The 21594-nt window shown below is 35.2% G+C and overlaps 1 protein-coding gene across 1 annotated transcript in view; it reads left to right on the top strand.

The window, feature by feature from the left end:
* Positions 1 to 21594, top strand: part of LOC120633305 (A disintegrin and metalloproteinase with thrombospondin motifs adt-1-like) — a 75874-nt gene that overhangs the window by 50132 nt on the left and 4148 nt on the right. The window contains exons 2-14 of the mRNA XM_039903494.1: positions 6988 to 7060; positions 8173 to 8435; positions 9189 to 9939; positions 12176 to 12281; positions 14695 to 14829; positions 15278 to 15384; positions 15765 to 15907; positions 16259 to 16440; positions 17157 to 17220; positions 17726 to 17840; positions 19441 to 19571; positions 20360 to 20463; positions 21424 to 21589. Coding sequence (XP_039759428.1) covers positions 6988 to 7060; positions 8173 to 8435; positions 9189 to 9939; positions 12176 to 12281; positions 14695 to 14829; positions 15278 to 15384; positions 15765 to 15907; positions 16259 to 16440; positions 17157 to 17220; positions 17726 to 17840; positions 19441 to 19571; positions 20360 to 20463; positions 21424 to 21589 — 2340 coding nt within the window. The remainder of the gene's footprint in view (positions 1 to 6987; positions 7061 to 8172; positions 8436 to 9188; positions 9940 to 12175; positions 12282 to 14694; positions 14830 to 15277; positions 15385 to 15764; positions 15908 to 16258; positions 16441 to 17156; positions 17221 to 17725; positions 17841 to 19440; positions 19572 to 20359; positions 20464 to 21423; positions 21590 to 21594) is intronic.

Raw genomic sequence — 21594 nt, 5'->3', positions numbered from 1 at the left:
TGCATGTTTCCACACAATGTTTTCCTTTACCGTTGAACAAAGTGATATTCATAAGCACAAAAATTAGAAAATTTGATGGTGCGTGCTGGGGTTCGAACTTGGCCACCCGAAAGCGAAGTCGAAATCCTACCCACACTAATGTATAGTGACATTACACTGTGAATCCAAGTACATGTGATCAGCGAAACAGTAACCATACTCCTCGGTCTCTGTTGCCAAAACGCTGCGAGCAGTTGGGAAATATGCGGTGCTAATGAGACAAATAAAGCCACATAAACAAACACAAGTTAGAGGAAATGCATACAGGGCGGGGCGGGTTGTTACGAGTATATTGCAGAGTACTTACAAGTAGTACTCTATGTAAAATTTTGAAAATTTAATATTTCACAAACTATTAGGTTAAAAAAAAAAGTCGTAGAACAAAAGTTGTTAGTTTTAATGTAAACAACAACAGACTGAGAGATTTGTGGTATTTTTTATTTAAGCCTGTATAAAAAAAAAGATTGATAAAGGTTGTAGTGCGAACATATCGATATTCAAATGGCGTTGTCAATCCGCGATACCATCTGCGCAGAGCGTGACGGATTATGAATAGGTGTCACAACGTTCCTTCACTTGAATTGCCAAGGTAACCAATTTCAACTGACATTATAATCGCCATTGTGCACGGAATTCACGCTCTTAATACCTACCTTTGTTGGTACGGGCGGAGCCGGGATTTGCTTCGAGTGGGCGGTATTTTAGGGATGTAAATAAGAAGTACATTTCAGTTGTATTTAAGACGGTACTGTAGCTATGACTTTGATAAATAGGTAGTTGCAAGAACTATCACAGTCGCGCTGAACCGTACTCCGCTAATATACAACGTGTAACAGTTGTATATTAGCGGAGTACGGTATAAGTATATTTCATAAGGAATCACCCTGTAAAAATATTAAATCAAAAGAAGTATTTTTATTTTTCCATACAAAAGAATTGAAACCATTCCAAGCGTTTATTAATGACAACGCTAATAAAGATAAAATACCGATGCGTGCATAGTACCAACGCTACACGACGCGTACTTGATAAAGTGACAGGAGTCACATGATTTTAATTTTGCATGTGATGTATGCGCTGTATCTGATTTCTTTCAGTAAAAACTATGGAAGTGGTTTACTAAAAAACAATAGGTTCTGTTTCACAGATCAGTCTCAGAGACAGTACATAATTTACCTCTCGCCTGAGAAGTGTTATTTCGGTTTTCATTTACACGTTGTATAGAAATCCGATACTCGATACAGTGATGGAGATGGTCAGGAATCGGCGTTCTCTTGTTCCCCCACCAGGAATGCATATTTATTCAGAGTTACATTTGCATTGAATATGTAAATACAATTTTGCACATTATTTACGTGATATTGTCTACGCATTTTGTGGAATTTATTTTTATTGTTATCAATTCGAACCACATTTCAGGCAGCTAAAACAAGTTGAATTCCTACGACACCTCATAAAAAAATACCGACAGTCAGGCCGAAGGCAGCTAGGCTATCATAGCTTATGTTTCTTATAAATGCTATTAACCAAATAAGAAATCACCATGATTAGTTCCAGATATCTTTCAACCATTTCGTCTTGCAACCGTACCGAGAACATAAATCAACCGAACGCAATTCAGTAATAATCCGGCGAGAAGAGTAAATTATCCGCCAAACGATTCGTTTACGTTATCGTTACGTAAAACCAAACCGCGCGTATCAAAACACTTTCATTGTTTTACAGAAGCTGCGATCTCTTGGCTCATTTGTAAACTTGCGTAACGCCGAATGCAATCCCTAAGGATTTCTTTGCGAAAATGGGTTTTTGTTTCGTTGGTTTATCTTTCTTTTACGCATCAGCAGAGCAGGGCTGCGGAGTTTATTTTTGTAAAGCGACAGTTTATTGACTCATCGTCATATCAACCAACTACCGGCGCAATTCAAAGCAAGGCTACACAATAAGAAGAGTTTAGGTCGTAGTCCAACACGCTGACCCAATACGTATTGGTGAACTCCACACGCCTTAGAGAACTTTATGGAGATCTCACAGGCATCCAGGTTTCCTCGCGATGTTTTTCTTCACCGTTTAAGCAAGTGATATTTGTATTACTTAAAACGCACATAACTTATAAAGTTAGAGGTGCGTGCTGGGATTCGAACTCGGCCCCTCGAAAATTAAGCCGATGTTTTTAACTCTAGGCATTAGCCGGTTCTTTTTTAAGCACATACCGAGTTTATTGACTTTAGAGTTATATTATAGACTACTTTTTCATCATCATCTCGTCAACAAATAGACGTCCACTGCTGGACAAAAGTATTTTAAGGGAGTTCCAAATATCACGTTCAATGACCTCCATGACGTAGCGGTGAGTGCAGTGGTTTACAAGTGGAGGTCTCGGGTACGAACCCCCGCGGGGGGAATTTGGGAAATTCCATTTCTAATTTTATAATTTTTATTAGTGTCTTTACCTACACTTGGAGGAATTATCAATTTTATAAACTTAAAATGCAAACAATTTTTTTTCGGAACCGACAGGATTTGAACCTGCGACTCTCTGGCAATCGCAGCATGAGTTAGGCCTGGCTTAAGTTTATTAAGTTCCATTTTCTATAAAAAAAATATTTTTACTACCCTACCGACAAAGTCGTGCTGCCAAGCGATTTAGCGTTCCGGTACGTAGCCGTGTAGACCCCTTACAAGTGGAGGTCTCGGGTACGAACCCCCGCGGGGGGAATTTGGGAAATTCCATTTCTAATTTTATAATTTTTATTAGTGTCTTTACCTACACTTGGAGGAATTATCAATTTTATAAACTTAAAATGCAAACAATTTTTTTTCGGAACCGACAGGATTTGAACCTGCGACTCTCTGGCAATCGCAGCATGAGTTAGGCCTGGCTTAAGTTTATTAAGTTCCAATTTCTATAAAAAAATTATGTTTACTACCCTACCGACAAAGTCGTGCTGCCAAGCGATTTAGCGTTCCGGTACGTAGCCGTGTAGACCCCTGACAGGTTAGCCTGCTACTAATATTTATAACGACCAATATAATTGTCATTGGAATCACGTCATAAAAACCGCTAAGTATTCTCGTTCAATTATCACAACAAAAATTTTATGTTGACGCGAGAATCTTTTGTGCAACAGTCAAAAAAAAAATTTTGATTACACAGGAAAAAGGAAGTTCCCAAGATAACTTATCTTCCTTAGGTATAACAAATACGGAACAAGACGTTTATAGCATAAACATTTTGATGTCTGTGTAACACTGAACTGTGCAAAGCATAAGTTTAAAGCGTTTATTTAACACCAACTTTTCTTAGTCTTATGCAATCTGACATACATTACATTATATGAAATTATGAAATAATTACTTTTTCAGTCGCTAGCTAGCTCTAGCTAGCTTCTCGTTTGACATCTAAGTTTATCAAAGCCAAATAATAATTAAACAGGTATTTTGTTGCCGTTTTCTCTAGATTCTAATGTCACTACATTTGCACCGAGTTTGCTGAGATAGTAAATGAAGTACCTAGTCAAAAATAATTATATCACGATAACCTGGAAGGCGTACGGCACTAAAAAAACAATCCCCTTAATCAGTTGCTATTGTTCCTCGCACCAAAATTTTACCTACGTGCAGCAAAACAGGCCAATTGGAAAATAATGAATTCTTAAATTGACCCTAACTGAAAACCAAACTCTATAGTCGTAGTCAAAGAGTTCTTTATTCAAATAGAGGGTACTTTTGATGTGTAGGTTCATTACATGGAAAATATGTAGGCACATAGAAGTGATTTGATGGCGATAACTACATACTAACTTGGATAGAAGCATGAGGATGCTCCGGTTCTGGAGCGAAATGTGCGTAGAGGGTACATTGCCGAAGGTCTGTTTGGTGTGGAGTATAAGGATTTAAGAAATTATAAATTACATCGATTCTCCTGCTTTTTGCGGAGTATAGCTAATTAAGCTTAATTTTCATGATATAACTACATTCGTTAACTGTCTACTTGAACGAGGCCCCTGCTGGGTCTCGAATCATACACAAGGGAGAATTGCATACCATGAAGTTATTATTTCAAGGGCAAAATTAATAATGGTTAATTTATATATTAGATAAGTACGTGATGCTAGACTTATTTATGTTTATAAATATAAGGATTAATTTTTCCATTTAATAAAAAATTAAATAAATTACGGTAATATTTATATATTTTCAATATCTTCGTGATTCACTTTTCAAATACTTCCAGTTTTCCCAAATATTTGGTCCAGTAGGGCCTGGGAATACTGACATTCTATATGGGTCTAAAGAATTAGGCTGAGAAAATTATAGACATAACTTTATCGTACCCATATTAAGCATGTAGGTACGTAGCGCGTTATTATTACGAGCGCGGCATTCTCGCGATTCTATTATAACTTGGGCCGACCATCAGATTCGATTAGGAACATGTATCCGTGTGAAAAATGCTCATTGTCAAAAAGTGTCGAGGCTATTTTCTCGCTGGGCGATAATAACGGGTAGAACAATCGTTCATTGCCTGCAATTCGAATCGGTCGGCGAGGTTGATGCTTTAGGTTCTATATCCAAGTTTACACTAAGTTTGCTACTTCCTTGGGCCGAAAGTTGCATATTTATTGTATGTTATACTTAGTATTTAAATATGTATGTGTTGTTATTATATATACTTTTTGACGTGACAACGTCTTATAAATTGGTTTGCCGGGTGACACTTCAAGAAACTGCGTTACGCTCCGCTCACGTTATGCGCTCACAATGAGAGCGAGTGAGAGGCACGCGCCCGCCTAAGAGCGAGAGAGACAGACATAAAAAGTGAAAGGCACGCGTCCCTTTGTAGTAAACGCTGTTTCATTGTACGCAAATGTATTGCAAGTTATTGTATGTATATTTGTATATAAATACGTATGTATGTGTAAAGGTAAAAATAAAATTTTGTTAATATGAAATTCAGTGCGAGATTCTTTGTATAAATTAATGTTTTAAATATAATTCTTTGTATAAATAAATGTTTTAAATTGTTACTATTATTTCATCCTTCTTCCTACTATACGAATGAATATTCACATTAAAATTATTTTACCACTCAAAGTCGTTGTCACGTAAAACTTTCGCCCGTATACCGACTTTACAGGCAACTAATTACTTTTTAATATTTATTAATTACTAGCTGACCCGTGCAACTTCGTCTGCACCAAATCGGTTATTACCGAAAAACACGAATAAAATGACATTTTCTAAAAATTAATCCTAGCTAGATCGATTTATCGCCCCCGAAACCCTCTGTATACTAAATTTCATGAAAATCGTTGGAGCCAATTCCGAGATTACAATTATATAAATACAAGAATTGCTCGTTTAAAGATATAAGATATCATGTACTCTGATCTATTTGTGTACACTAGTTTATGTATAAGTATGTAGTTATTCGTATGTATGTTTTTTAAAATTTGTATCACCAGCAGTCTATCCCCCTCTTATTTATGGAAAAATTGCCTGGCAGAGATCGGTTTTCAGCGATAAGGCCGCCTCTTCCATTCTACTTCCTTCTTTATGTTTCTGTTTTCATTATATTTTTGTTAATGTTGTGGCATACAAAAAAGAGTTACATAAATAAAAATAAAATAACTGAAAATTTAACTGGACACAATGCCAAAAACGATCATTTCATTATGTATAATAATTCAATAATTTTGACCGTGGGATAAGGGCAAGAAAAAAATAGATGTTTATTATCGGTTGCCCACCTGGCTGATACGTATGCTACGCCATAAACATGTGGTGGTCACTAGAAGATTCATTAATATAGAATTGCTATAATAGTACTTATTTGATTTTTATAATTCGTAATAATTCTTATCTAAATATTTAATGTTTTTCATTACAAAATGTACTACATATTTAAAGTAATCATTATTACCTACAAAAAAGTCCGAGAGGCTGTATGTCTAACTGTTAAGTCCCAATAACAGATTTTTGTTATAATTTGTCAATCAAAACATGGGTACAATCTAAAGATGGTGACATTCCTATCATGATATTAATCCTTATCCAAATAAACAGATCCATATATATCCTGCAGATTCCTCTTTAAATAATTTAAATTTGACCTATGTTTAGAAGTTACGACGGATATAGAAATGCTAAAAGCAAGAAAAATGCAGAGGGACACCTGGCCGCGTATAATATAGTTTTGAAATAAAACTGGACCCAATAGGTGCCGCTGCAATTAGGTTCTTAGTTTTTTTAAGATATTAAAACAGATAATAACTGATTTGATACAGACGAAGTTGCGCGGGTCAGCTAGTTCGTAATAATTTGTTATCTAAATATTTAATGTTTTTCGTAATAGAATACTAACTAAGTACCTATATATTTTGTGAAATAACTTACCTTTAACTAATATCGTAAAATATTATAATTGGTTCGTTTTGTTGTCAACATTTTAAACGGTATTTAAGTCTTAAAAAAGTAGAAGCAATCGAAGTAAAGCAGATTTTCGAAAATCCATTTGTAACGTATAAATTCTTCAGAGGATGTTCTGCTCGATTATAATTGAGATGTAATAAGTGAAAACGAGTATTATTCGTACACTTAATAATACATAAATAGTAATTATATGTATTTATGTATATTATTCATAAATATATTCATCAGTCATCTTAGTAGGTACCCATCACACAAGCTAAGCTTACTTTGGGGCTAGATGGCGATGCGTGTATTGTCGTAGTATATATTTATAAATTTAATTAGCTGCAAGAATTGGGGTCAAAAAAACTTATTATTAATATAACTTAAACTTGACAGTAGTTTTGGATACGTCAATGTCATATGGAATGTTGCTTCCTTGTTACGTATAGATGAACAGATAAGAGCAAACATCATAATTATCGCAAGACATTAGCATTCAAATGATTATTAAAGTTAAACAATCCATTGTTACAGGAGCACAAAATACAGCTGCTTCAGCATCTGACAGATACGGAAAAGGTGTTTCTACTTGGTGCTAATCATATCAGTAAGTATGTTAGAATTATCGTTAGTAATAGTAGATTGTTCAACAAGGGGGGTAAAACAATGTTTTAAGTTACGGGCACCGGGATAAATCCAAAGCAGACAAGGGATTTTAGAGTAACTCCCGAGCGGAGTAATTGTGTTGCATCTTGAATCGTGAGTGTAGCAAGGGTTTAAGGGGCGCCCAAGACGAGATCAGCTTTGACCCTGAATTGAATAATCTACTATGCACACCTCGCGAGGCAACAAAATGAAGTTTTTGAGGATTTGGATTCTTTTTACAATCTCAATTCTTTTTACAATCTCAAGTAGCGCTTCACAGGCTCTGGTGGTGAAAGGGACGCCATCATACGTTAGAGCGAGATAGCAATATAAGGATTAACAGATTTTAGTCGGATTCGCCGTCAAAGCTTTTTTTATTCAAATCATTAAAGGCCCTAGATACTCCAGTACATTACTTACTCGCGAAGCCTATAGGATGTATTATTGACGTACCTTTGAATAAGTTTTGTAATAAGGCATTTTATAGCGAGTAGTGTGAAACGCTCATTTTTAACCCCCCACACAAAAACGACGGAGTGTTATAAGTTTGACGTGTCTGTCTATGCCACCGTATTTCCCGAACGGATGAACCAATTTTGATTTTGTTTTGTTTGAAAGGTTAACTAGTCGGGAGTGTTCTTAGCTACGTTTCATGAATACGGTCCATGATGGCTGCCGCCACAAAATGGCTGCTTACATAATATTCTTGCGTAATATTCTTTTACAGCTCCTTCGATATGAGTATAAAATGAAAAGGACTAGCCTAGTAAAATACACTATGACTAATTTTCAAACCAAGATGGCCGCCACAACAAAATTGGGTGTCAAATGAAAGGGTTTGACTATTACAATAATGTACACTAAACGCTAAATCGCATCGGCGGCACGCTTTTGTGGGTAGTTTGGGCCACAGACCAGACCAGAGGATATTCTTAAATCAAAATTCCCAAATTTCCCTGGCTGAGGATCCGTAACCCAGGACCACTTTATAATCACAGCGCTCACCACTGCACCAGCTCAGACAACAAAATTAATCATATTTTATTACATCTTATTAATTAATCGCCATTTCAGATGCAGAATTCGAGATAGCACATATAAGAAGACCAAAACGTCGCAAAAGATCACTGCTGCATGAAAACGAGGACCTAGTTCATTTAAAAAAGCATCTCAACATCAAACTAAGTCCCAAAAATAGTTTTCTAGATCCACAGTTTCTTTTGCTGAAGCGATGGTCAAACGGCACGGAAGCTGTATTAGATCAGCATGCCCATAAAGAGTTAGACTTATGTTATTTTAGGAGTGACCACGCTGCTTTGTATGTGTGTGAGGATGTGGTAAGTTTTCCCTGACTATGTCAATAAACTAAACATAGTTTTTAGAAGTTATACCGACATATTTAGTGGCGTTATGAAAAAATCATGGGAGTGAAATTACTTATACGATGTAAAGAAATGCGCGCGCTCATGGTTACACGATTTTAATAGGATGAAGGTAGTTGCGAAACCGAGTGAGAGGGAAATACATTGTGCGCCAGCTCACTTCTTACGATGTGCGCACAAACTGTCACACAAAAAACCGACATCGACATTTTCGTTTTTCAAAATAGGGTTAACACACACGTTTTTTTAAAAAAATGGAAATATTTTGACTAGACTGACATGCAGGCAGACATGCATATTAGCAAGCAAAGTCTAGCTATTTTAACCGACACAAAGACTCATAATCGGTTAGTTTTTTGACGAACTTTTACAAATAGACCGTAGATATTTTGATGAAATTTCAAAAAAACGTACAATTACTGAGGTAAATTAATTTAGGTCTTCAATACTGCAGATATTTAGTTAAGATTATTAATTCATTTTCAAAGTATACTGTTTCAGTTCGTAATCATAATCGTAATCATCTGCAGTCATTTTCTTAGATGAATTCACTCCCAAGGTGTTGAACACATTTGGAACTATAAATAAAAAATAAAGAAAAAATAACAATCTGAACCTTTTTTCTATCTAATCACTTGTAATGTCGATTCTTCAATCTTTCGGTTCAATGATCACGTAAACTTGCACTACGATGTTATATCATTTCAGAGAGGAGTTGTCAAGTCAAACGATAGTTACTATTTTATACATCCACTGCCGGAGAGATTCCACAACGAAGATTTAAAACCGCATATCATAGTCAAAAAAACTATTTTTGACCTTAATAATAATACAAATAGCATAAAGGAGGAAAATATTTGTAATGAGAAACGTAATCTCACATTTTTTGAAAGTCCCGAACAAGTCAAGACTTGGAATAAACATAGAAGAAAACGGGAAATAGTAGCAGATACAAATATAAATGAAAGTAGCTTAGGTCAATTTAAATTAAATTTAGCTCACAGAAATAAAACTATCCAGGATTTTGTGGGTAAATTAGTAATAGGAGAAAATAGACAGAAAAGAGCTGTTTTACCAGCAATTTTTGTGGAAACAGCTGTATTCGTAGATAGAGATTTATACAAACACATGACAATCAACTTTCCAAAGGACACCGAGAGGGAGTTAGTCAGATTTGTACTAGCTATGATTAATGCAGTACAGTTGCTCTACCACGATCCAAGTTTGGGAAGACCAGTGAACTTTATTTTGAAGAGATTAGAAATCCTCCACGAAGACCCAGTGAATTTAAAGAGACCACATGATATAGATAGGTTCTTGAGTAATTTTTGTACATGGCAGCGATTAGAGAATCCACCAGGAGATAACGATCCCTTACATTGGGACCATGCGTTGATTTTGACCGGACTAGATCTGTATGTCGTCAATAAAAATGGAAAAGTTAGCAGTCAAGTTGTAGGTAAGTAATATTTATAAAATAATAATAATAATAAGTTTATTTCAATTAACAGTTACACAGTAAATTAAAAATAGTACAAAATAAGGCAAACATAAGGTAATGTGTATCATGAAACCCAAATTCGATAATACTGCTATAGTGCAAGACTGAGTCGCATTTATTATCGCCCATCTCTGGAGCGAGAACCATACACTTAAATTAAATCTAGTGAGATGAATAAAAATAGAAACCTAAAAACCTTTTGAATTAAATTCAATTGAAAGCATTGATAAACTCAATTTTTTTTTTCTTTTTCTACATTTACATAAGTACATCCTTAAGATTTTTTTTTAAATATAATTAATTGTACTTAAAAAAATTAATATGAGTGTGTGCGTGCGCGTAGGTTTATGTGTATGTGTATTTGAGTGTGGGTGGGGGTGTTATTGTATTGTTATTTAATAAGGTTTTCAGTCTCATCATAAGTTACGTTAAGAAGCCAATTCGTTAATTCAATATTACATTTTCGTGATGTTAATGAGTAAATGGTTATTTTTTTATTAATTTTATTATAAAGCACTGAACTTATGAAGTATTATAGTATTCTGCGTGGTACAACTTAACAAATCCTAAAAACAAAAAAAATTACAGTAGTGGTAGAGATTGCTTGCCACTATGTTTTTTCTGTCGCCAAGCAGCATTGGTGTGGCCCTAATTAGGCGTGATTTATGGTGTAACTACAGGCACATGGGGCTTAACTTTTCCTCAGGTTGATGGACACGGGACGGCACTTTGCAAGACGTGTCCCATGAATGCCGTATTGGTCGGTTTGAGTCCAAGGTGTGATGAACATTAATATTTTTCAGTGTCTGGGTGTTTATGTGTATACTAGCTGTTGCCCGCGACTTCGTCTGCGTTTGATTTTGTTTTTTGATGTGGCATTCAATTTAATTGTAGTTCTTAAAAAAATTTAAAGTATCCAGTATCGCTAAGCCTTAAATGAGGGGTTTGCTGCTGTCCGCTGAGTTCTGTCCTCTATCTCCAACAACATTCATTAGATCTACACAAAGTTTGAGCAAAATTATATACATATTATATAACCTCTATAGTACAAAAATAATTATTTAAATCGGTTATAATTTGTAGGAGTTATGGTGTAAAATCGTCAAACACTTTCATCCCCTCTCCCAAAGGAACCGAGCTTAGTATCGGGATAAAAAGTATCCTATATTACTTCTAACACTTCCAAGTATATGTGTACAAAGTTTCATGAGGATCGGTTAAGTAGTTTATGCGTCAAAGCGTAACAAACAAACTTACATTGACGTTTATAATATTAGTAGGGATTATAAGTATTTATTTATATTATTCATAAAAATATTCATTAGTCATCTTGTCGTAGTACATTTATTTTATTTGTTTATAGCCGATAAGTTTCCATTTACTATCAGGTGTTCCATCTGCTTAGTCATTGACAGCCGACTGGCGCAATGGGCAGCGACCCTGCTTTCTGAGTCCAAGGCCTTGGGTTCGATTCCCACAACTGGAAAATGTTTGTGTGGTGAGCATAAGTGTTTTTCAGTGTCTGGGTGTTTATATGCATTTTCTAAGTATTTATTTATATAATTCATAAAAATATTCATCAGTCATCTTAGTACCCATAACACAAGCTACGCTTACTTTGGGGCTAGGTGGCGATGTGTGTATTGTCGTAGTATATTTATTTATTTATTTATTATTTATTTTTACTTTTTCATCATTATCATTCATTGTATTCATTATCATATCCACTATTGTTGTATTTTAACAAAAATACAATAAAAATTAACAAAGTCAAATAAGTTTTATAAAACCCACTCTACGTTGGTTTCAAATCTTATTGGACACGCTCTCATTATTATTGCGTTCAATCTTTAGATGAGTTGAAAATAATGATAGTTGCCCCATAAATAGCCACTGAATTGTTAAAGTGGATTATTTTTTGTATTGAATTGAAAAACAACGTGTGTGGTCAACGATACCTTCATAAAAGATTAGGTGTACATTATTTTATGATTGCTGTTCATGGTATAATTTTTATATTTATAATCTTCTGTTCAAGGTGATGTGAAATCTCTGACGGTTTTTACGGAACACTATCTTAATTATTTTGTATTTCTTACTGAAATGATGAAAAGAAATGCCTATATTGGGTATGCGGTCAATATTCCACCTCTCTGGGAAAGCCTTTGTTTATATCCATTATCTTGTTTTCTAGGATTAGCTCCGGTAGCTGGTATGTGTACTGTGACTAGTAGTTGCACTGTAAATGAAGGAAGGCATTTCGAAAGCGTGTATGTCGTCGCCCACGAAATTGGTCACAAGTAAGTTGGAAATAAGAGAGACAACGTATCCGCATAATTAAAAATAATCTAGTTTTATCGTTCTTGAACGCAGATATATTTCGAATTAGACATGACGAACCCTTATTAAACGACTAAAGGGATTGTGGAGAAATTGAGAGAACTGAAATTGAGGGAACTCTTCAAATATTATTGAGACACCTATAGCGATTTGAGTATATTTTAAAGTAACTTGAGCAAAACTGGTGATTCTTCACCACGGCCACCGGAACTACCCAATAATTTGTTGCGTTTCGATTATTGTATATATTAGGTAAGCAATTTATGCTCGTCACAATGAAAGAGCTGATGGTGAAGTGCCGGGAGAACTCCTCAAGCATTAACGCCCCGGCTTCGGCATAAGCAAAATTTTATAGAAGGTTGTGAGCAGTTGACATTCGGCTTTTGTATACAATTTAAAAGTATTTACATACATACATTTCACTTGGCACAGACTTAAAAATGTTGTAGAAAATGTTTATTTCTTGCATTTTAGTTCTATACATAAAAAAAAATTTAAGATTAATTTCTTAAATAATAGGCAAGGGAAGGGAATTAAGAGGGAAACGGTGATTGATTCTTTTATTACAAGATGCAATGACCAATAAAAGAATACTTATCAGAGTTTCACGCGTTTTGTTCTTTGTTAGAGGATTTCTAGAATTTTTAGAAATTCAATATAATCCGATTTTGATCGAGATTTCTCAGTTTTCTTACTAATGTGACCGTTCTCTTGCTGTAAGTCCTATCTACAAAGGTTGCCTGTAAGAGATTGCTTGCAGCAATATGGCCGCCTGTGCATGTCTACATTGTGTACTGTATACTCCTTACTGTTTCTTTTCCTGTATGTTGTACGTGCAATAAAGTGTTTCTTCTACTTCTACTGTGAGTAGAAGAAGAATGCTTTTAACATGGAGTTGTCATTACAAGAAAATATGTAACACCGATGTGCAATGAGTACTAGCCGTGTGGCGAAGGCAGATCAGTATACAGTTGTCACCACCCCTCCTCTAGTCGCGGATGTCGTACGAGGCGACTAAGGGAATATAACGGAGAACGGGCAGCAGCGTGCTCAGTGTTACTACTACCATCAACTGCGATCACCAACCCGTCAGCCCAGCTAACACCAATAAGCTTTGGGGCAGTGTTGCGCTTACCCACAATGATCTCCTCACCTATTTAGAAGAAGAAGAAGAAATACTTTATTGCACACAAACATCAAAATATACATAAAATATAGAATAAGCAACAGAACAAGAATTGTAGGCATGCAAAGGCGGCCTTATTGCTGCAAGAAATCTCTTACAGGCAACCTCTGGCAGAAGGAAAAGCTGCAAGAGAGCGGGATAGTGCAATAATATTCGAAAATAAATAGACATACATATAAAATAAATATATATAAATACATATATAAATATAAATAAATATAATATAAATACATATATAATTATATAGTGAAAAAACAAAAATACTCATAATTATTTAGATGATTTATTTGCCACATCTGCTTTGCCACATTTATTTGCCACATCTAGAATTAAGGATCACATTCGATGAAAAAAAGTGGTCATGTGTGTGGAAAAAATGTGCGGTGGACGTCAAGTGATGGCGATGGTGATGATGAAGTTTACGAGTTTGAAGTGTAGATAAAAGAGAGTGAATTCATAACAATTTCACATTCAACATTCAATAAAGATGTTTAAATTTCATCGATCGTCTAAGGATTGCTCAAATACGGTCGCGGAAGCATACTACAAGGTGAAAATTTAAACTTAAATCACGCGAATCCCTACGTGAGAAGTTTAAAGAAATAGGCATACTTACTGTAGCTTCACAGTATATTTATAATAATATAGTATTTGTAAGACAACAAATTAGTCTTTATAAACAAAAAGTGGACATAAACAGACGACTTACAAGAAATGGTTATAAATTAGTGTCACCAGCATATCGTCTGCGAAAGGTACAGAAGTCATTTGTAGGATTGAGTATACGCTTATATAATATGATTCCTAAGGTGATTTTGGACCTACGAATGAATAAGTTTAATGAATATGTTAAAACATATTTATTACAGCGAGGTTACTATACAATTGATGAATTTCTAAATGACAAGGTTGCTTAGAAGCATCCGGCTCCGCTTTCATCTCTCACAAGATAGAAAAATGAATGTTCAAATGTAAAATGTAAATTGTTGATGTTGGAACAGAGCAACTGCTGAGTTTCTTGCCGGCTTATTCTCGGTAGAATCTGCCTTCCGAACCAGTGGTAGAGTCACTACAAACAGACAGACTTGACGTTATTAGGCCTACTTAAAATAAATGAATTTTAAATTTTGAAATAAAGGATTGAATGAAAAAATTGGCAGTAAAATGAATAAATGTTCTTCTTTCAGTTTAGGCATGCGTCACGATGGTCCACTAGCAGATAATGGTTGCGATCCCACCGCTTACATTATGAGTCCTACCCTCGGAAGTGGAAAAATAACTTGGTCCCAATGCAGCAGAAACTATTTACAAAAGTTTCTTGAGTAAGTTCTATAACAGAATGCTTGTTATTATAATTATCTAGATTCTTTAATATATTTACTTGACGTTTCGTTTCGGAACTGCTGTCTCATCGGACAATGAGAGTGAGGGAATGAGTGCATCTGTGTTTGCGCACACACCTTTGCACTATTATATCTCCTATAAGAAATCGGTCACGGAAACCGTAGTAGTATATTTACTTGAATTCATAACAATTTAAACCATTGATCGAAGTAAGAACAAATAAAAAAATACTGACAATAATGTTAGACAAATAATATTGTATTATAGCGTAGCTAATTATATTCATCGTAATTGTAGAAAGATTATTAAATGTAACATGGTTATTAGACCAAGTGTGTGTGACAAGTATGTGGAGGGAAAATGGAATAATTACACCCGAACATTTACCCCTCAAGCAATATTGACTTTAATTTTTTTTATTTGCAGCACATCACAAGCTAGATGCTTATTAGATCATGGTAACTCAGCAGGACAATTGGATCACAGCGCAGAAGGGATTCTTCCGGGTGAAAGATTTGACGCAGATCAACAATGTAAGATTCCCATGTTTCCTGGATAAAATGTCTGCATGATCTATTGATTTCGTATAAGTTTTGAGATAGCTCGGAGAACCGATGTACGTTGGGGCTCCAAGGCGGTGGAATGACGACCCCCGTAACGGAAATGCAGCGTTGGTTGGCCCTCACTGAGGTGGACAGACGACATCAAAGGAGTTGCTGAGAGCCGCTGGAAACAAGCTGCCCATAACCGTGGATTTTGGAACTCCCGAGAAAAGACTGGATAAACCAGCAGTAGACGACAATCGGTTGTAGTGATGATGAATGAATTTTAGTACGAGTTGGAAGTGTAGATAAAAGAGAGTAAAAACAATTAATGTTCAATGGAGATTTTTATATTTTATTGATCGTTTAAGGTATGCTCAAATATGGTCGCGGAAGCAGACATTCTGGTGCGCAGAATTTGGAAGATGTTTGCAGAGATTTACATTGCCAAAGAGAAAGGTATACTTGGACATCGCACCCTGCTCTAGAAGGGACTAGATGCGGTGAAGATATGGTATGTAAATTTATATTATGTTAGCCTTAGTTAATGCCAGAATCAGAGATTAAAGATTTAGATAGAAGAGTTTTTTGTAGAAGATATGGTCTTCTACAAAATATTCCCTACAAAAATGTCCAGGGACTAGTAAGACTCATATCGTGGACCTAGCCTTTTATTTAAGTACTCGACTCTAGATTCAATAATACGTTTACGATCAGTGTCTTATTAAAATCAGTTTTCCAGAAAAAGGATTTAGGTAGGGTTTTTTCTGGATAGGGTTTCTCTAATAATATACCGGCAGTACTTCCCCGGACGAGATCTGTCTCAAAAAGCTCTAGAATTACTTATGTTGCAAATCTGTTACAGTACTGCAGGGGTGGGGAATGTGTGGAGCGGGGAGGTGCGAGGGGTATAGGCGTGGTTGGCAGCGCGAGTTGGGGACGCTGGTCTAGATGGTCTGAATGCGCGTCCTCTTGCCTACTGGACGACGAACACGCCCCCGCCGCTGCCGGGGTCTCGATAGCAAACAGGAGATGTACTAGACCAAGGTTAGACTTACTCATTCTATTAAACTCAAATCAAGCTAAAATAAATGGTTTACAAGACTGTAACTAATTTCATTGAATTAAGTTCATACAGATGGCTGAATGAGGATCAGCTATTACAGTGCGCATACTGTAATGGCTGATCCTCGCGCGCACGTCTAACTTTACATCCGCGGAATGTTGCTAGCCCACATTTTTTTACCATTTTCCCTTTTTATGGTGAACGCTTAGTACATTAGAGGTAAAATACTTAATGTCAAATGCTAAATGGTATTAAGTGATTAACCGTTTGTTCGAGAAACCATTCTAAATGGAGTGGTTTTTGATCTTCAATATAAGTCGTGTACATTGTTTCTGTATTTTCTTGATTATGTGTAATCTAATAGACTAGGCATGATGACTAATCTTGAAAAACTGCTTTCTGATGTTCGGAAGTATCTACTATACAACATCCGAATTACGAAATACTGTTGAAGGATGCCTCAGTATATTTCATAAGGAATCACCTGTAAAAATATTATTATCAAAAGACTAATATTAAATTATTTTTCAATACAAACTAATTCAAAACATTTTAAGTGTTTACTTATGATAACCGATTTACCGTTTACTATTGAAGATAAAGGACCGACGCGTGCATAGTACCTATGCTATGCGAAGCGTACCTAATAATCGTCTAAGATATAAAAGTACCGATACAAACCGTTCCCTTTTTGCAGGCATGATAATGGGAAGAATTACTGCCAAGGTCACGATAAAAAGTACCAGTCGTGTCATGTTACGGTAAGCAAATCAAAAATGAAATTAAAATAAATTAAGTAGTAAAATAAGAAGTAGTAGTTCAAAAAAACCTGCATGCTAAAAAATCGAAAAAAATTCTACCTTTTAATTTAGTTTATTTATAAAAGCGTGTTTTTTTTTTGCTTTAATTAAATTATGATCTTTTTAGAGCAAAATTAATTGGTAACCCATTTGTCACCACCAAATGTAACATAATTTAACCCAAAAAAATATATAAATTAAAAATAATCTTATTTTGCAAATCAAAAAATAGAATAATACCATCAAATTAGTGTATAGTCATCGGTCCTCGATGTATCTTCAAAGTTTAAAATAAATCATACCGTTTGAAGAGGGTCAATACAAGGCCAAATGAGTCGGTGCCAAACATACAAACAAACATACAGCTAATAAAAGGCATGTAAAAATATAATGTGTATTTGGGCAACATAATAAGTTATAGATATTACTCTGTATGTATAACTTAGTTATATTTATTTGATTGTAGTGTAAGAATGTGCCAAGAATGACGGTGAGGGAATTCGCCGATCAGATCTGCGTGAGAGCTCGCGATGTGGATCCGGATTTAATTGGAACTGGTCTGCAGAGGATGGACGTTGATGGTATGCATACTGCACATTGGAATTTAAAATCAGAATTCCCTTTAACTCAATTCACAAAGTATTCAACCTACATACAAAGTAACCCTGCATAAAAAAGTATGAATGAATTCCACCTAAAATACTAGATAGGTGATGGACCAAGAATTCTAGTACTATGGCAAATATTCGTCTAATATGGAAATTTAGAATCAGAATTCCCCGTCTCAATATACAAAGTAAGTATTTAACCTACATACAAAATAACCCTGCTAAAAAAAGTATTGATGAACGCCGACTAAAATACTAGATAGGTGATGGACCAAGAATTCTAGTACTATGGCAAATATTCGTCTAATATGGAAATTTAGAATCAGAATTCCCCGTCTCAATATACAAAGTAAGTATTTAACCTACATACAAAATAACCCTGCATAAAAAAGTATTGATGAACGCCGACTAAAATACTAGATAGGTGATGGACCAAGAATTCTAGTACTATGGCAAATATTCGTCTTATATGGAAATTTAGAATCAGAATTCCCCGTCTCAATATACAAAGTAAATATTTAACCTACATACAAAATAACCCTGCATAAAAAAGTATTGATGAACGCCGACTAAAATACTAGATAGGTGATGGACCAAGAATTCTAGTACTATGGCAAATATCCGTCTAATGCTGCCTCTGTCTAGAATGGCTCAGAGTTGTAGTCACTATGCAGGATGCTATATATATTTGCTGGTCGGTATTGCCAGCCGGTCAGTTGCAAAGTTCTCTGTCCTTTACCTTTACATTAGTATTTTTCTTAATAACTTGGTTATAGATGTGAAACATCTATAGGCGAGGGTAAACCGAGGTAGTATATTTATTTATTAAATTGTCGTGATTTGCCATACATTTTTAAATTTGAAATTATTTTGTTTTAAAAATGTAATAAACAGTCATTATTTTATGTTATTATTATTATTTTATTTTATGTTGACGGCCGACTGGAGCAGTGGGCTGCTTTCTGAGTCTAAGGCCGTGGGTTCGATTCACACAACTGGACAATGTTTGTGTGATGAACACGAATGTTTTTCAGTGTCTGTGTGTTTATCTATATATTATAAGTATTTATGTATATTATTTTTAAAATTATTCATCATCAGTTATCAAAGTACCCATAACACAAACTACGCTTACTTTGGGACTAGATGGCGATGTGTGTATTGTCGTAGTATATTTATTATTATTTATGGAACAAATTTGTAATGTTTTATCGTTTCAGTACGCTATATCTGATACTTGTCTGTTCCTTTATGCATATAACTTGTATAAAACAATTTCAATGTTTCACATCTGCCAAGCGTCCCGTGACGGCTCACACACTTTTTTTTATAACTTAATTCATTCTCTAGTGTGAAATCTGCTCATTTATTTGCAGCTATATGTGCGTGGCAATATCTCTTAAGTAAGATTGCCTTTAAGCGATTGGTAGCAGTAATTTGGCTGTCTTCGCAAGCCTCTACCATGTTATCTGACTTTAATTGCGTCTTTGATTCCAATGGTGTTGCTTCCGCTTTCTTTCAGCTATAGAAATTGTTTCTAGAAATTTCCAGTTCAAACTTTCGGACATTACAGATGCAAGCAGCGCATGTGCGGTATGGTGCGACACGCGCGGCGGTGGATATAAATCACGTGGGTGGACTCTACCTGACGGAACTGCTTGTTCGTCACTGTCTTCAAAATTTTGTATCGCTGGTATTTGTCGGGTACGTATTAAATATACTGTTTTTTTATTAATTTGCAACTGTGAGGACCGCAAGCGAGCAAAAACTTGACGCAATAAGTTAGCGAATTACCTTTGCAGAACTTTTAGCAGCCTTTTCTGCAAAAAGATATAATTCTCAGTTCTAAGCACGTGTAATTTTTTAGATGTATAGTTTCTGATAATCCATTATTGTTTCTTTCGATTATAGCTAAATACACCTTTTTGTACCAATTGTAATGTGGATAATCCACATTACAATTGTTTATTTAATCATTAGTACCTATTATTTCGTTAAAAAAAACGAATAACAATTATCAAAAACAAGAAAAAGAGAAATACTCTATATATTTAGTAAAAACAAATGTACATATTAATATTATGGTAAGTTAACTACTAAAAGGTACATTGAGGAGTAGGCTAATATAAATAAATAAAAAATTAACTCGTTCTGTTATTTTTTGGGAAAGGGCGAGTCTTTACGTTCGCAATTACGAATTATTGCGCGTTTACGAGAACAATATGAGTTATTTGTGTATTGGTTTTTATTTATTTATTTATTAGCTTTTCAAGGGAAACAAACTGTACTATTTATTACACCACACTTACCCTTGTGGTTATGCCATATTTTTATATCACATAAATGTGATATAAAACATTAGTTTACCAATGAGGTTTCCACAACTTAGTTATACATAAACGATAACATTAACCACAGGGATTAAGTTCCAAGCGAAAATTATACAACAAAATTAAATAATAAAAAAGAACTTTAATTTTTTTTTTTCTCAGAAATTTAGTTGCACAGTCAACGCAGATACGGAGTTTTCTCTCACACCGGGAGAATGCGAATGGGAAGCTATGCAAGTTCAGAGTGTTACGCAGCACACTACTTCGTAAGTATTGGTAATATTGGTAGGCCGATTGGCGCAGTGGGCAGCGACCCTGCTATCTGAGTCCAAGGCCGTGGGATCTATTCCCACAACTGGAAAATGTTTGTGTGATGAACACGAATGGTTTTTGAGCAGTCACTCAAGTGTTTATCTGTATAATTTATTATTCATGAAAATATTCATCAGTCATCGTACCCATAACATAAGCTACGCTTACTTTGGGGCTAGATGGCGATGTGTGCACTGTCGCAGTAAATTTATTTATTATTTATTTAATTTTAAGGATTATATAACGTCCAGTATAATAGATGATAACAAAGGTCTAAATCAACTGGACATATCAACTTTTGAAAAAATTCTAAATAGAATTATAAAAAGTATCAATACGATACACAATTTAAAGAACGTCACTACAATCTAGGAAAGGAAATGGAAAGGACAAAACTGATATTAGATCATAGTTACCGCATTAAAGATTATAGTTACTATCAAAACATTACCCGGTATAACAACTTATGATACCGACAAAGTAATCAACTAATCGAGTAACAAAATTTAACAAAAAATTATAAGTATTGGTCATAATAAATTCTGCTGATGTTAGAGCTGTATCTGATTTCTTTCAGTTAAAACTATGGCAGTGGTTTACTCAAAAACTATTAGGTTTTCAGTTTCACAGACAAGTCTCAGAGACAGTACATGTATTTCTAAAGCTTGTAAAGTATTTTTTCGGTTTTCATTTACACGTTGTATAAAATGATTTGTCTGGCGTCTATCTTACAAGAACCAATTCTTTAAGTTATGTTAGCCTAAATATTGTGGTAGAGAATCTGGATGAACTCAAAGAAGCAGTCCGAAGGAAATGGAAAAAAAGTATGCATGGGAATTGCAGCTTCGGATTACTTTCAATAGATGGCGTTCTTTAGGTGGTACGAAGTTCAACGGTTAATTTTTAAATTTCAGAACGAAAACATCTGGCACATGGCGTAGGGCCGTGGGGGCTCAATGGCGTCCAAGCAGCGGTTGTCACTATCGTTGCATCCTGGGTGGTACCGGCCTACGGCTTGTGAGCTCGACCTCACGGCGAACCATTCAGTTATGCCAACCCGATAGAGAGCGAATGCATTCGGTAAG

This window comes from Pararge aegeria, chromosome 21 (genome assembly GCF_905163445.1).
Source record: "Pararge aegeria chromosome 21, ilParAegt1.1, whole genome shotgun sequence".
Classification (NCBI taxonomy): domain Eukaryota; kingdom Metazoa; phylum Arthropoda; class Insecta; order Lepidoptera; family Nymphalidae; genus Pararge; species Pararge aegeria.
Note: the sequence above shows the minus strand (reverse complement) of the source record. Positions and strands in the feature narration are given on the sequence as shown.